This window comes from Sapajus apella, unplaced genomic scaffold (genome assembly GCF_009761245.1).
Source record: "Sapajus apella isolate SASKATOON/1434 unplaced genomic scaffold, GSC_monkey_1.0 scaffold3, whole genome shotgun sequence".
Taxonomy (NCBI): domain Eukaryota; kingdom Metazoa; phylum Chordata; class Mammalia; order Primates; family Cebidae; genus Sapajus; species Sapajus apella.
The window spans coordinates 48539862-48551649 of record NW_022436943.1 but is presented as its reverse complement, the minus strand read 5'-3'; the positions used below and the strand labels follow the sequence as shown (position 1 = coordinate 48551649).

Below are 11788 nucleotides of genomic sequence, written 5' to 3'. Positions count from 1 at the left end.
AAAAAAAAAAAAAAAAAAAAAATCAAAAACATTTTTAAGGGTCATATCGGGAGGGAGTCTGACATGCTCCTCACTTTTCTGGACGTCAGAAAAACTCTACCACAGACTGCTGGTCCTATCTTATAGCCTCCTTCATAAAATTAGGGGGCTGAAACTACAGCAGCACTTCCCAAAGTGGGTTCTGAAGAATATCAGTCCCTTCTCCAGAGAGATTTTCTAGTTAACTAAGTTTATAAAATTTCTGAATATCCTCTTCCTTGGGAGAATCACGTTGCATAAAAGCACATTAAAGGCTTTGGAGTCTTTAAGGAAATTCTTTTAATCAAGCATTCCCCAAACTTATTTGACCACAAAATCCTATTCTCCTATTATAGTTATTCACATCCTGATTAATTAGTATTATGGAGCAAACTATTGAAAATGCTGCACTAGAGGCATGTTAAGGCCCAGTAAAGTGTAACTGTTCATAATTCTGATTAAAACTCAACATTTAATAACTCCAAAACACTAAGATGGATTTCTATAAAATAATCTGAAAATCAATCTCAATATAACATATTTTCACCTATTGGGAGCTATATTACTTGGTAACCTAAGACATTTTATATCTAGATTCTTTTTATAGAGGCAATTCAATTAGTGGAACACTATATTCAGAACTAATTGTCTCTATCTCTGTTTATTAGGCAAAATGGCAAAACGTTACCAAACACAATCTTAATTTGAGAATAACTACACAGGGAGTTCTAAACCACTGAAACAGAAGTTAATTACCAGTAATCACAGAAATAGACACATTCCAAGTGGCTGAAGAGTGAATACCTAAAGTCAACTTTCTTTTTCTGGTTAATTTCCACACCTGGGCAATGTTCCTATAGATGAAAAGGTTCATATATAACTCATTTGAAAACTTTTGACAAGAAAGATATAAGAGTTTCCATCACTGTAGAATGCCAGATGCAGGGAGCAGAGAAGAGGTGAGTCTTCCAGTACTTTCCCCTCTGGCTCAAAGAACTTTCACTAATTTCACTTTCCTGTCACCTCTTACCTTCTTGCTATTCTGCTGACAACAGTAATTTATCTCATGCTCAGGAATCTTCTGTTCTCAAATTTTATAGCCACCAAATGAATTTCCCCATCCTTCTTCTTTTGTCAATGATTCACAATGCCTAATAGAATGGGGTGTATTCTTATATTCAGTCAGTAAGTGGTCATATACAATAGGTTATATCCTGTGGCCTAGAACTGCTTTCAGACACTATAAAATAAATTATTAGCTTTCTAAGGGAGAAATTCTTCCCAAATTTGGTTTAATGAAAATGGTAACTTCCAACCTGCATGCTACCCTCTAGGATTTCACGTTAAAGCAGTGGGTATTAAGGTAAGTGTACAGTAAGAAAAAGGCACAACTTATCAGGTGATGAAGGGTGAAGAGCAAGGAGGCACAGGGAAGTGCTATGTCAAAAACAGTCAAAACTGGTTGCATAATGACAGAGCCGAGATAAACTCTACCTTTGACCCACCATGTTCCTTTATGATATCTAAGATTGCTTTGGTTTCAACAGCATACATCAAATACATTTCTTCTCTTCTAACTCTCAACATATTAGTTTTAGAAGGCATATGTAATGTTTGGGTTATCATATCAAGTGAAAAACCACACTACATGGGGCATACCCATGAACCAATTTACAAAAAGCAATACAAATGGACCAATCTAGCACCTACTTGCTCCAGTTAGGAAGAAAAATATTCTCCCTCACCAGGCTTCTGGTAGGAATTGCTAAAAAACACTGACTTAAAGAACAAAAACAAATATGTGGCTATAATCCAATATAAATGCTTTAAAATCTTATATAATCTATAAGATGCAAGTAACATAAAAGAGGTTATTAGAGGAAAGTGAAGACAGACTTAGATTTTCCAATAAATTAACATCCAGAAGCAGTAAATACCAAAAGAACAATATCTAGGTAAAGTCTGAAAATTCTTTTTTTGAAACATCTTTTTGAAAATGCTTTTAAGAGATAAAATTTCTTAAAGTAAAACTACACAATTAAAGATCATAATAAAAACAATAGACATTGAAGTATAATGTGACTCTCAAGCTTCACTTTTGCTCAACTCTGAGACTATACTGGTCACCAAAGTCATGAGAGGTTGTATACTTTTTTTTTTTTTTTTTTTTTTTTTAAGAGATGGAATCTTGCTATGTTGTCCAGGCTGGTCTTAAACTCCTGGGCTCAAGCGATCCTCCTACCTCAGCCTCCCAAGTAGCTGGAACTACAGGCTTGTGCCAACACACCTAGCTGAGAAGGTGTATATTTCATCATCAATTGCTAAATATATATGACACCAATCTCTGAATTTGCTGGGTCATTCTCATTTTGCTACATTCCCATCATTTTCCCTGTGAGAATTAAGGTTATAAAAACATTGCAAGGACTACCCCCATGATAATGGTTGGATTGTCATCTCTTACTTGAAAAAACACATACCTAGAAATAGATGTGAGGATTCCCTGAACTAAACTGGTGTTCACTCTCCAAACCTACCCTGAGCAATTTGAAGCCCATAGTTTGGAACTATAGGTTTAGTTTAAAATAATCAGAAACACATAATCAGAAACACACAGTACTACCACTGGGTTTATTCAATATTCAGTAAAAGTCTCATTTCAAGAGAGAAAACACCTGTTTAAGAAGTAGAATATTAATAATGAAATAATTCTATGCCTGTAATCCCAGCACTCTGGCAGGCCGAGGTGGGCAGATCACAAGGCCAGTTCAAGACCAGCTTAGCCAATACGGTGAAACCCTGTCTCTACTAACAATACAAAAACAGTAGCTGGGCATGGTATCGTATGCCTGTAGTCCCAGCTACTCTGGAGGCTGAGGCAGGAGAATTGCTCGAACCTAGGAGGCGGAGGTGGCAGTGAGTCATGATCGTGCCACTGCACTCTAGCTTGGGTAACACAGAATGAGACTCCATCTCAAAAAAAAAAAAAAAAAAAAAAAGAAATAATTCTTAATTCAACTACTGCCATGACTTGCATTACTAAGCATAGTTCCTGGCACTAAAAAATCTATTAATAAATGAATCACTGACCAACCTTAGATAGGTTACTCAACTATTCTATAAACATTAACTTCCTATATATAAAGGTAAGCCTTTTCTGGGCTAACTTTCACAATAAGTCTTTGAATTGATTAAGGCACTATGAAACTGACATCATGACAATCAGAAATAAGGTGCTTCCATTTCATGCAAAAGTCACAGAATATATCATATTCCCCATGTTGAGCCTCATCTGACTTGCATCTTAAATATCACTTCCTCCAGAAGCGGTCTCCCAATTCTTCCCTGCCCTGAGGACATTATTGCCCGCTGGGTTATTAACTCTCCCTGAACGCTTTATTTTTAATTTGTAGCACACACCACAACAGTAATTAAATAACATTTGTAAAATATTTGTCCTCTGTTCCGTACTTCGCATATCCTGAGGTGACGGCACATGGACCTTGCTGATTGACTTCCTATTGCTTGCAACTAGAAGTGCCTGGCACATGGCTGTTCAGTAAATATTTATTCAAACATTTATTTGAACATTTATTCAAATGTTCATAAATTTATTCATTTATTTATGAAAACTCAAAAACAAAATGCCAGCCAATAGTGTCTCTTCAAGGTACTGAATAAAAGCACAGGACGCAAGGGAGGAAACATTAGGTCATCAGAAGCCTAGTTAGTGTTCAGAACATCACTGTTCTCAGTATGAAACTGAGAAGAGTTTTTCCATGGCTGTAATAGTGATTTTAAAAAAGTATGTATCTGTGTACCATCTTACAGCTCTCAAAACACTTTTATGACGTGTAGTCTCATGACTGAAAATATAGAAAAAGTTCATATAGAACTCTCTGAGGATCTAAATGAAGCTTTTAAAGAGTTATGACAGGTATATAACCCATTTAACCTGAAAGTTTTTTTATAAATGACTTAGAGGCTGTATGAGAATGCAAGTGTTCACTTCATAATGTTCTCTCAACAAATTAGCTGGAATGAAGTCCTTTTTTCTTTTTTTTTCCCAGTTTCAAAGGACTAAAGTAGATGCCAATACCAAATAAAATCTTCAGGCACTGCGGACTATAGGAGCTCTATTTTCTTGAGAGACAAGGGAAGGCACTCTGAGAGCTTCTGCTAATTGCCAAAGGGACTTCCCAGGGATTGTTGGTAAGGTGACCCACACCTCTAAGGTTCCAAAGTAAACTTCCAAAACCTTTTCAAAAGAAGCATAATCTTCAGAATTCTGAGAAGATGAGAGTGGGAGAGATGTCTATTTAAATAATAAACTCAAATGCTCTTTAAAGATCATAAAAGTTTTAAAATCAACTTTCTATGACTATGTAAAAATTCATGAACAGAAAGACCACAGGGTAGATCCAAATCTAGGCACATATTATAGTAATGGAAGTATTGCAGCTTGCAGAAGTCTATGACAGAGCAGTGGGTTAAATGGGACTTGTATGGGTTCCCATTATGTGCCTTCTAAAAAATAATCTTATTTAAAACAACTCATTCACTTTAGAGGCCATGAACACCTCGTGCAATAACTTAAGTAGCTTACACTTCATCCTATATGACTCTTGAATTCCAGAATAGGACATGTCAAAGCCAAAAAAAAAAAAAAAAAATTACCCTGAAATAAAGTGAGCAAAACAAAATACTTGCTTTTTAGAAGGTTTTGATCCATCTCTCTACGGAGTTCTGTTTGGAAATCTGAGTTTGCCATAATGTTATCTTATAGCCCCGTCAAATTTTATGAATGCCAAAGTGCTTTGATATACATTATCTAATCGGATTCACATAACCATTCTGTGAAATACACAGGGCAGGAATGTTACAGACAAAGAACATGAGGTTTCAGGAGGTTAGGTTTCTTGATCATGGATCATAACTTAGAAGGGTAGAAGAACCAGGGCTGGAAAAGCTTCAGATCCCTAGATCATTGCTGTTTCTGAACAACTGTATCATCCTGGTCCCTAGCCGCTGTTCACTCTTTATCCCTCACCAAAACAAGCAATAAGATAGCAGTACCCTTAGCTTCAAGAACATAAACATTTTACTCAAAATAATAGTCATATGTCCATTATGTCCCCATATAATGTCAAGTCTTAGAAACCTTATGAAATGATGATTTATTATTCTTGGTCTGGTAGCCAGCTTGCTTAGAGAGCATACCTTTGCATCATAAAAGAAAAATGTTTTTCTTCCTATAAAAGACCAGGGACCTTCCTGACAAGCATTGGAATCACTAAATCCAAGTTGTTCCAGTCTATTCTAGTGTAAGGTTAGGGCTGAAAACTGAGATAAAATAAATGTTGTTAACTACTGAGCGTGGGAAAGGGTGAGAATTTTAAACTTTTTAAATGAGTGACTCAATGTCCTGAAGGGGAAAGAATTCAATTTTTTTTTTTTTAAATACAGTCTTGCTCTGTCGCAGAGGCTAGAGTGCAGTGGTGTGATCTCAGCTCACTGCAACCTCTGCCTCCTGGGTCCAAGCAGTTCTCCTGCCTCAGCCTCCTGAGTAGCTGGGATTACAGGTGCATGCCACTACATCCAGCTAATTTTTGTATTTTAGTAGAGATGGGCTTTTACTATGTTGGCTAGGAATCTCAGGTGATCTGTCCACCTTGGCCTCCCAAAGTGCTGAGATTACAGGCATGAGGTGCCACACCCAGCTAAGAGTTCAATTCTTTAGGTAAAAACTTTAAGTATCTATAAATCCTAGAGTTTAATAGGAAAAAAAAATCAACATAAAGTTCTTCGACTTCATGAAAAATCTTGTTTTCTTATCTATAACATACACTGTGCTACTGCATTTGCACAGTATGAAAGTTAGAGATAGAAAGGCTTATTAAGTAAGCTCCACAGAATGTAAGGGTCAAAGCAAGACTGATCCATATAACAGCACTAACTCTAATCTTTGGTAGTAAACATTTGCTTTATTCTTTTAAGTCAGTGGTTTTCACCCTTGAATACATATTAGAATGAGTTTCTAAAAAATACTGGTGCCCTAATCTTGCTCCAGATTAATGAAATCAGAATCTCTGAGAGTTCAGAAACTGCATGGTTCTAGGGTTCAGCTGAAATTGAAAGCCTCTAGTCTAAGTGCTATTCAGTTTCAAATATGATGTCAACATGACGGCACTGCCATATTTTCCTATGGAAGAAATATTTATAAGACCAGGACTAACAGTCACAATAGCCAGAAATATCAAAATTTTACAAGCTGAATGAGTTTATTGCTTGGATATAAGGAGATATTCTGAAAGTTAGTCAAATACTATACTTAAATACAAACCATTAAAAAAAAGCTTATTGGCCAGGCACGGTGACTCATGCCTGTAATCCCAGCACTTTGGGAGGCTGAGGTGGGTGGATCACAAGGTCAGGAGCTCAAGACCAGCCTGGCCAAGATGGTAAAATCCTGTCTCTACTAAAAATACAAAAATAAGTTAGGCGTGGTGGCGGGTGCCTGTAATTCCAGCTACTCGGGAGGCTGAAGCAGAGAACTGCTTGAATCCGGGAGGCAGAGGTTGCAGTGTGCCGACATAGTGCCACTGCACTCCACTGTGGGTGACACAGTGAGACTCCGTCTCAAAAGAAAAAAAAAAGAAAAGAAAACAAAGCTTACTGTAACTATATAATGCTCATTTCATTGGCTTAGGTATTAAACATTATTTAAAAATGTATCTTACACTGAGTAGTTGCCGATCTTGTAAAATATTTGATTTTTGGAATTTTCCCATAGCTGTAAGTAAGAAAAGGCAAATAAAGAAACCAGAAATACAAGCCACCCTATTACACAGGTATACAAAATCAGTTCAACAGGGAGTTTCCACTGCTCAGAGGACAAAGGACTTCTCAGAAACATTACTGCAATCGTATTGCTCATATCTTACTCAACACAGTACTACTGAAAAGGATGTTGCCATGTTCCCACCTTAACTGTCTTATGTGTGGTTCCTGTGACAGCTGGAGTCAACAAAGATAAGTTTGGCTTCTGGAAAAACCAAAATACTGATCTTCTTTATTTTTAAACTTGCTCTAAAACCTTCCATATTATCTGATTCTAAGAATTTGGCAATAGATGCATATTAGTTAGAGTTAGAGAATGGGTAACTAAATCTGGCCTCAATTTTAGGCTTAAGCAAATAACAATAAAAACAAGTTGCATGCAATTTTTAGCATTTTATAAAAATCTACTTACATTCAAAGAAGGCTTAACTAAAATTTTGAGACAAAAAAACAGATTTAATATGCTAATCAACCTAAGTGGCCTAGCCAGGAAAATATTTAGAATTCCAATTTTATGAGACTTCCAAATTAAGAGGAAATTAATAGCTGCTACACTAAGGATAAGGAAACATTAAAGGATAGAGAAGAATTTTGATTTTGTGTTTCTATTTCTCGATCAGTGCGTTATAACCAAATATATAGCCAGTGAGTGGCATAAACTTACATGATTTATCATAGATTGAACAGCCTTTACATAATGGTTTAGTTGCCGATCCATTGCAGCAAATTCAACCATCGCCTTGTCCATGCTATACTCACTACTCACTTCAGCTGAAAGAAAAAAAAAGCAATTATTATTTGCCATTTAAAATGCCGTATCTGGAAAAAGTTACATCAGTACAATCTACATTGGTCAATGTCTAAATAATTTTGTAGAGATATTACATCTTAAAAAAAAAATATCCCCTTACCATATGGTGCTTCATTCAAAATTCTAAAAATACACTCAGTAGAAGACAGCTCAAAGGCAGTTGTAGGTTGGAAAGAAGACTTGTATTCAGGAGTTCCAGGCTGCACCCTTGCTTATATGATCTTACATCAATCACTACACCTCTCCCAGCCTCAGTTCCCTCATCCATTACAGCAGCTCAGTCTTATATCTGCTGCACAAACCGTGAAGCATTACTAAAGGGCAAATAGGGAAGATTTCCCACTTTTAATAACAGTGAGCTAGATCATTTGGACCAATCTTACTAATGAAAACAACCAAAGATAGTGGCTGGGCGTGGTGGCTCACACCTGAAATCCTAGCACTTTGGGAGGCTGAGGCAGGTGTGGATCGCTTGAGGTCAGGAGTTCAAGACCAGCTTGGCCAGCATGGTGAAACCCCAACTCTACTAAAACTACAAATTTAGCTGGAAATCGCTTGAACCCTGGCGGCAGTGGTTGCAGTGAGCCGAGATCGTGCCACTGCATTCCAGCCTGGGCAACATAGCGAGGCTCCGTCTCAAAAAAAGAGAAAACAACCAAAGATATCAGATAAAGCAGAAAAAATAAATAAATCTTAAAAACAAGAGTCACAGGATAATAAGAAATAACCACGGCAAAATTTAGAATAAAAGAAAAATGAGAAGTGGGGCCACAGAATAAATACCAAAGTCACATACTCTCATATAGTAAGCTGAGATCCCAACTCTTTGTATAAAGATGAACCAAAAGCAATTCCTCCCAGCACCCTGGGACTGAAGGGAGGTTAGCCCTGGCCATGAAGCAGAACAAGGAAGAGAAAACAAACTTGTTTCGGAAAAACTGGCCATAAGGCAGCCCTCCTGGATTTGCAGCCTGGGCTCCCCTAACCTGAGTGATCCAGAGACCCCAATCTCTGATCTTAGTGGGAGGTGGTCTCAGGCACTCACAGGCACCTGGCGGAAGCAAACATAATTACCATCTGGAGAAGACACTCTTAATCTAGGTGTCAAATAATCCCTACAAATAATTTTTGAGAATGAGCAGATCACAGGAGAAAAAGCTAAAACAAAAATAAATATAAAAACAAAAAACCTTACATACCTATAATATACAAGAAAATAAGCCACTAAGAGTAAGAATCAGCAGAAACAGATTCACAAATATTTCAGTTATTGTAACTATATTAGTCAGCATAAGAAACAACTATGTTTACTATGTTTAAAAAATTAAAATACCCTCAGGGAACAGGAGTCTATAAAAAGGAACTGGCAAATTAGAAGAGCCAGGTAATGTTGTTAAAAGTGCTTTTAAACTGTTTCTTCAAGCTCTAAACATAATTTCATCGATTAGGAAAAGATAGTTAACACAGGATCATTAAAATTTCAACTAAAAACTTTGAATTTAAGATAACTAAATGAAATGAAAATAAAGCTGACTTTCTTAAATCACATTTGGGAATAAACCTACTCAAAGACTGTCCATTCAAATGCCTTAGCACAGACAAATGTCAGTTTTTCTTGTCTACTCTGAAGAATAATACCACAGGTCATTCCAAAGCCATGAAATAAAGTCCATTATTTACATTTAGCTTTTACAACATATATTTTAATTTTACAATAGTCACTTATAAGTATATTACACAGACTATCTCCTGGGTTAATATGCTTCTGGTTCCAAGACCTTTTAGTTTTTACTATCTAGGTGGCACCCTCCCCCAGCCCCCAAACTTACACTGAGATGTATATTCTCAATGTAAGTTCAGGGGCCGGAGGAGAGTGTAATGTTTATTTAAGAAAAATTTGTATTTAAATTCCCTAAATTAAATATATGTTTAACAAAATGGCGCATGAGAAAAGGCTCAGGTCATATTCCAAATAAAACCGTTAGATCATTAGAGTCAGAGTTTGTTATTTTGAAAATTTCTGAATGCCAACAAAATGGACATGCTGCTTAGACATTGCTGGTACCAACATGTGGATATTGCTATAGATACAGCAACTGTTTATTAAAAATCATATTGTTTGATGACAAAGAAGTGAATTTTAAACAATTTATATCCTAAGGTAATGGATATTTTGTAATTTATTTAGGCATTTCACTGTACTTAGTTACATTTCAGTAAATGGATTAGGGATTTTAGTTAACCTATGCTTTATTTTTTTCATTTAAAATAATGAAAAATTAACTACTGGTTTCATACCAGCCTTATCTAGTTAAATGAAAGCATTGTTTTGTTTTGTTTTTCTTAATGGATCAGTATATTTTATAGGTATTAGATTCTGATAGTGAAACTGGTTAAAAAAGTGGGTAAAGCTGGTAACCTGAACAAAGACCAACAGCATAAGCTGCTTTTCCAAAATTCTGAATAATTAGAGGTGCCCCAAAACTAAATAGGTACCCACTAAAGTATCTGTTGGGAGCAAAAGTCTGAAGCATAAGAAATGAAAGTCTTTAAGGGGCTGAAATCAGTGGAAACATAATGTTAGCAATCTCCCTCTGGGATTAAATGAGTTAATTTTTGAAAGTACTCAGAACGTGCCTAAGACATTCAAAATGCTATAGAAGAACTGCAAAATAAAATAAATGAAGACGATAGTTCTCATTTACAAGGTCCCATATATGCTAGGAAGAGCTCTGGTTCAAGGCCAAAGAGACCTTCCTGCAAAGGAGGAAATGGGCAAGGCTTGGGTCAGTTTTGAGGATGTAAAGCTTAAGGAAAGAATCTTTGGAGCCTAACTGTGGCTTACAGGCTGTCTCAGTTCAGGCTCCAGGGCCCAAGAATGTTGGGACAAGCTGCTGAAGATCACTAGTAAAGAACAGTGCAGCCTAAGCAACAAAAGGAAGGGGAACACCAGAAGAGATCAGGAAGGTAATTTTAAAAAGAACTGAGGATCACAGCACATCTGGAAGCAGGGTCCAGTCAGATAACTGCAGTCAGGGGGTCTTGGTCTGCTGTAGCAGGGAGCTGAGAGACCAGAGACCTAAGATGAGAACTAGAAGAGCTCCCACAAGAGTATCTTGAAGACAAGTCATGAGAACGTCCCTATCAAGTAGCAACCTGCCACAGCCATTTTAATATGATTTTTGTTCTTCTTGTTAATCTTTATTTCCCGACTGCAGTAATAACCTCTTTTTAAGAACTTAACTTGCATTTATGTTTCTGAAACAACAGACCAGGGAAGGCATAGGGAATCTGTGTCTTGTTCTATAAAAGAAATGAGGTGGGGGAAGAAGAGTACAGTGTTTCATGAAAAAGGCAAACAGGTCAAATAAATCTTAGAGACTTTTGGAGGGGGAAAAAGGGATAAACACACAAACACAGAGCTGGTTACTGACTAAAAAGATGCTGGGGGCTGGGGTGGTTGCGGGGAGACTGACCAGCCAGGGGCTCCCTTGATTCCACAGTGTATCTTCCCACCATCAAAATTCTCCCACTTTCACTGAAAGCCCTTTTTGAGAATATATACCAAATTAAATCCTACACATCCATCAAGGGCTGAGCTCAGGGTTTACCTGCTTTTAAATGATACCAGCCTAGAAGAATGTCCTCTTTCACTTAATTTGTCTTAACACCTACACTCTTGATATTTTGGCACCATGACGATTCTTGCCTTTCTTATCTACATGTTTCCTTTCACCAGAGATTTTAATCCATTTGAGCACAAGAATGATTTAGTGTTCTTAGGATCCAACAAAGAATTACAGCAACTCTTCCTTCGATATTCTTCTAAGGCTATTATAGTTTCATAAATTTGAAAATTAAACTTTCACTAAAATATAAATTGTCCTATCGAAGAGATTCAACTGAATCAAAATGTAAAACAGAACATGTGATATCACTTCACTTGTCTATTTTATATTTTCATTGTGATTTTCTCATAGGAAAAAAGATGGCACCAGCACTAGGGTGGTGGGTAGAAATCAAGAGCGATGTTCAAATTCACAGAATGATGACTCCAGAGAGAAAAGCATTGCTGTACAACACTTCTGCAAGTCTGGCATTAGGGAAGTTTAGTGCAGA

At 36.8% G+C, this 11788-nt stretch overlaps 1 protein-coding gene across 3 annotated transcripts in view; it reads right to left on the bottom strand.

Moving 5' to 3' along the window:
* Positions 1 to 11788, bottom strand: part of NSMCE2 (NSE2 (MMS21) homolog, SMC5-SMC6 complex SUMO ligase) — a 267276-nt gene that overhangs the window by 200012 nt on the left and 55476 nt on the right. For all 3 annotated transcript variants that reach the window (XM_032253245.1, XM_032253241.1, XM_032253250.1), the window contains one exon: positions 7523 to 7629. In XM_032253245.1, coding sequence (XP_032109136.1) covers positions 7523 to 7629 — 107 coding nt within the window. The remainder of the gene's footprint in view (positions 1 to 7522; positions 7630 to 11788) is intronic.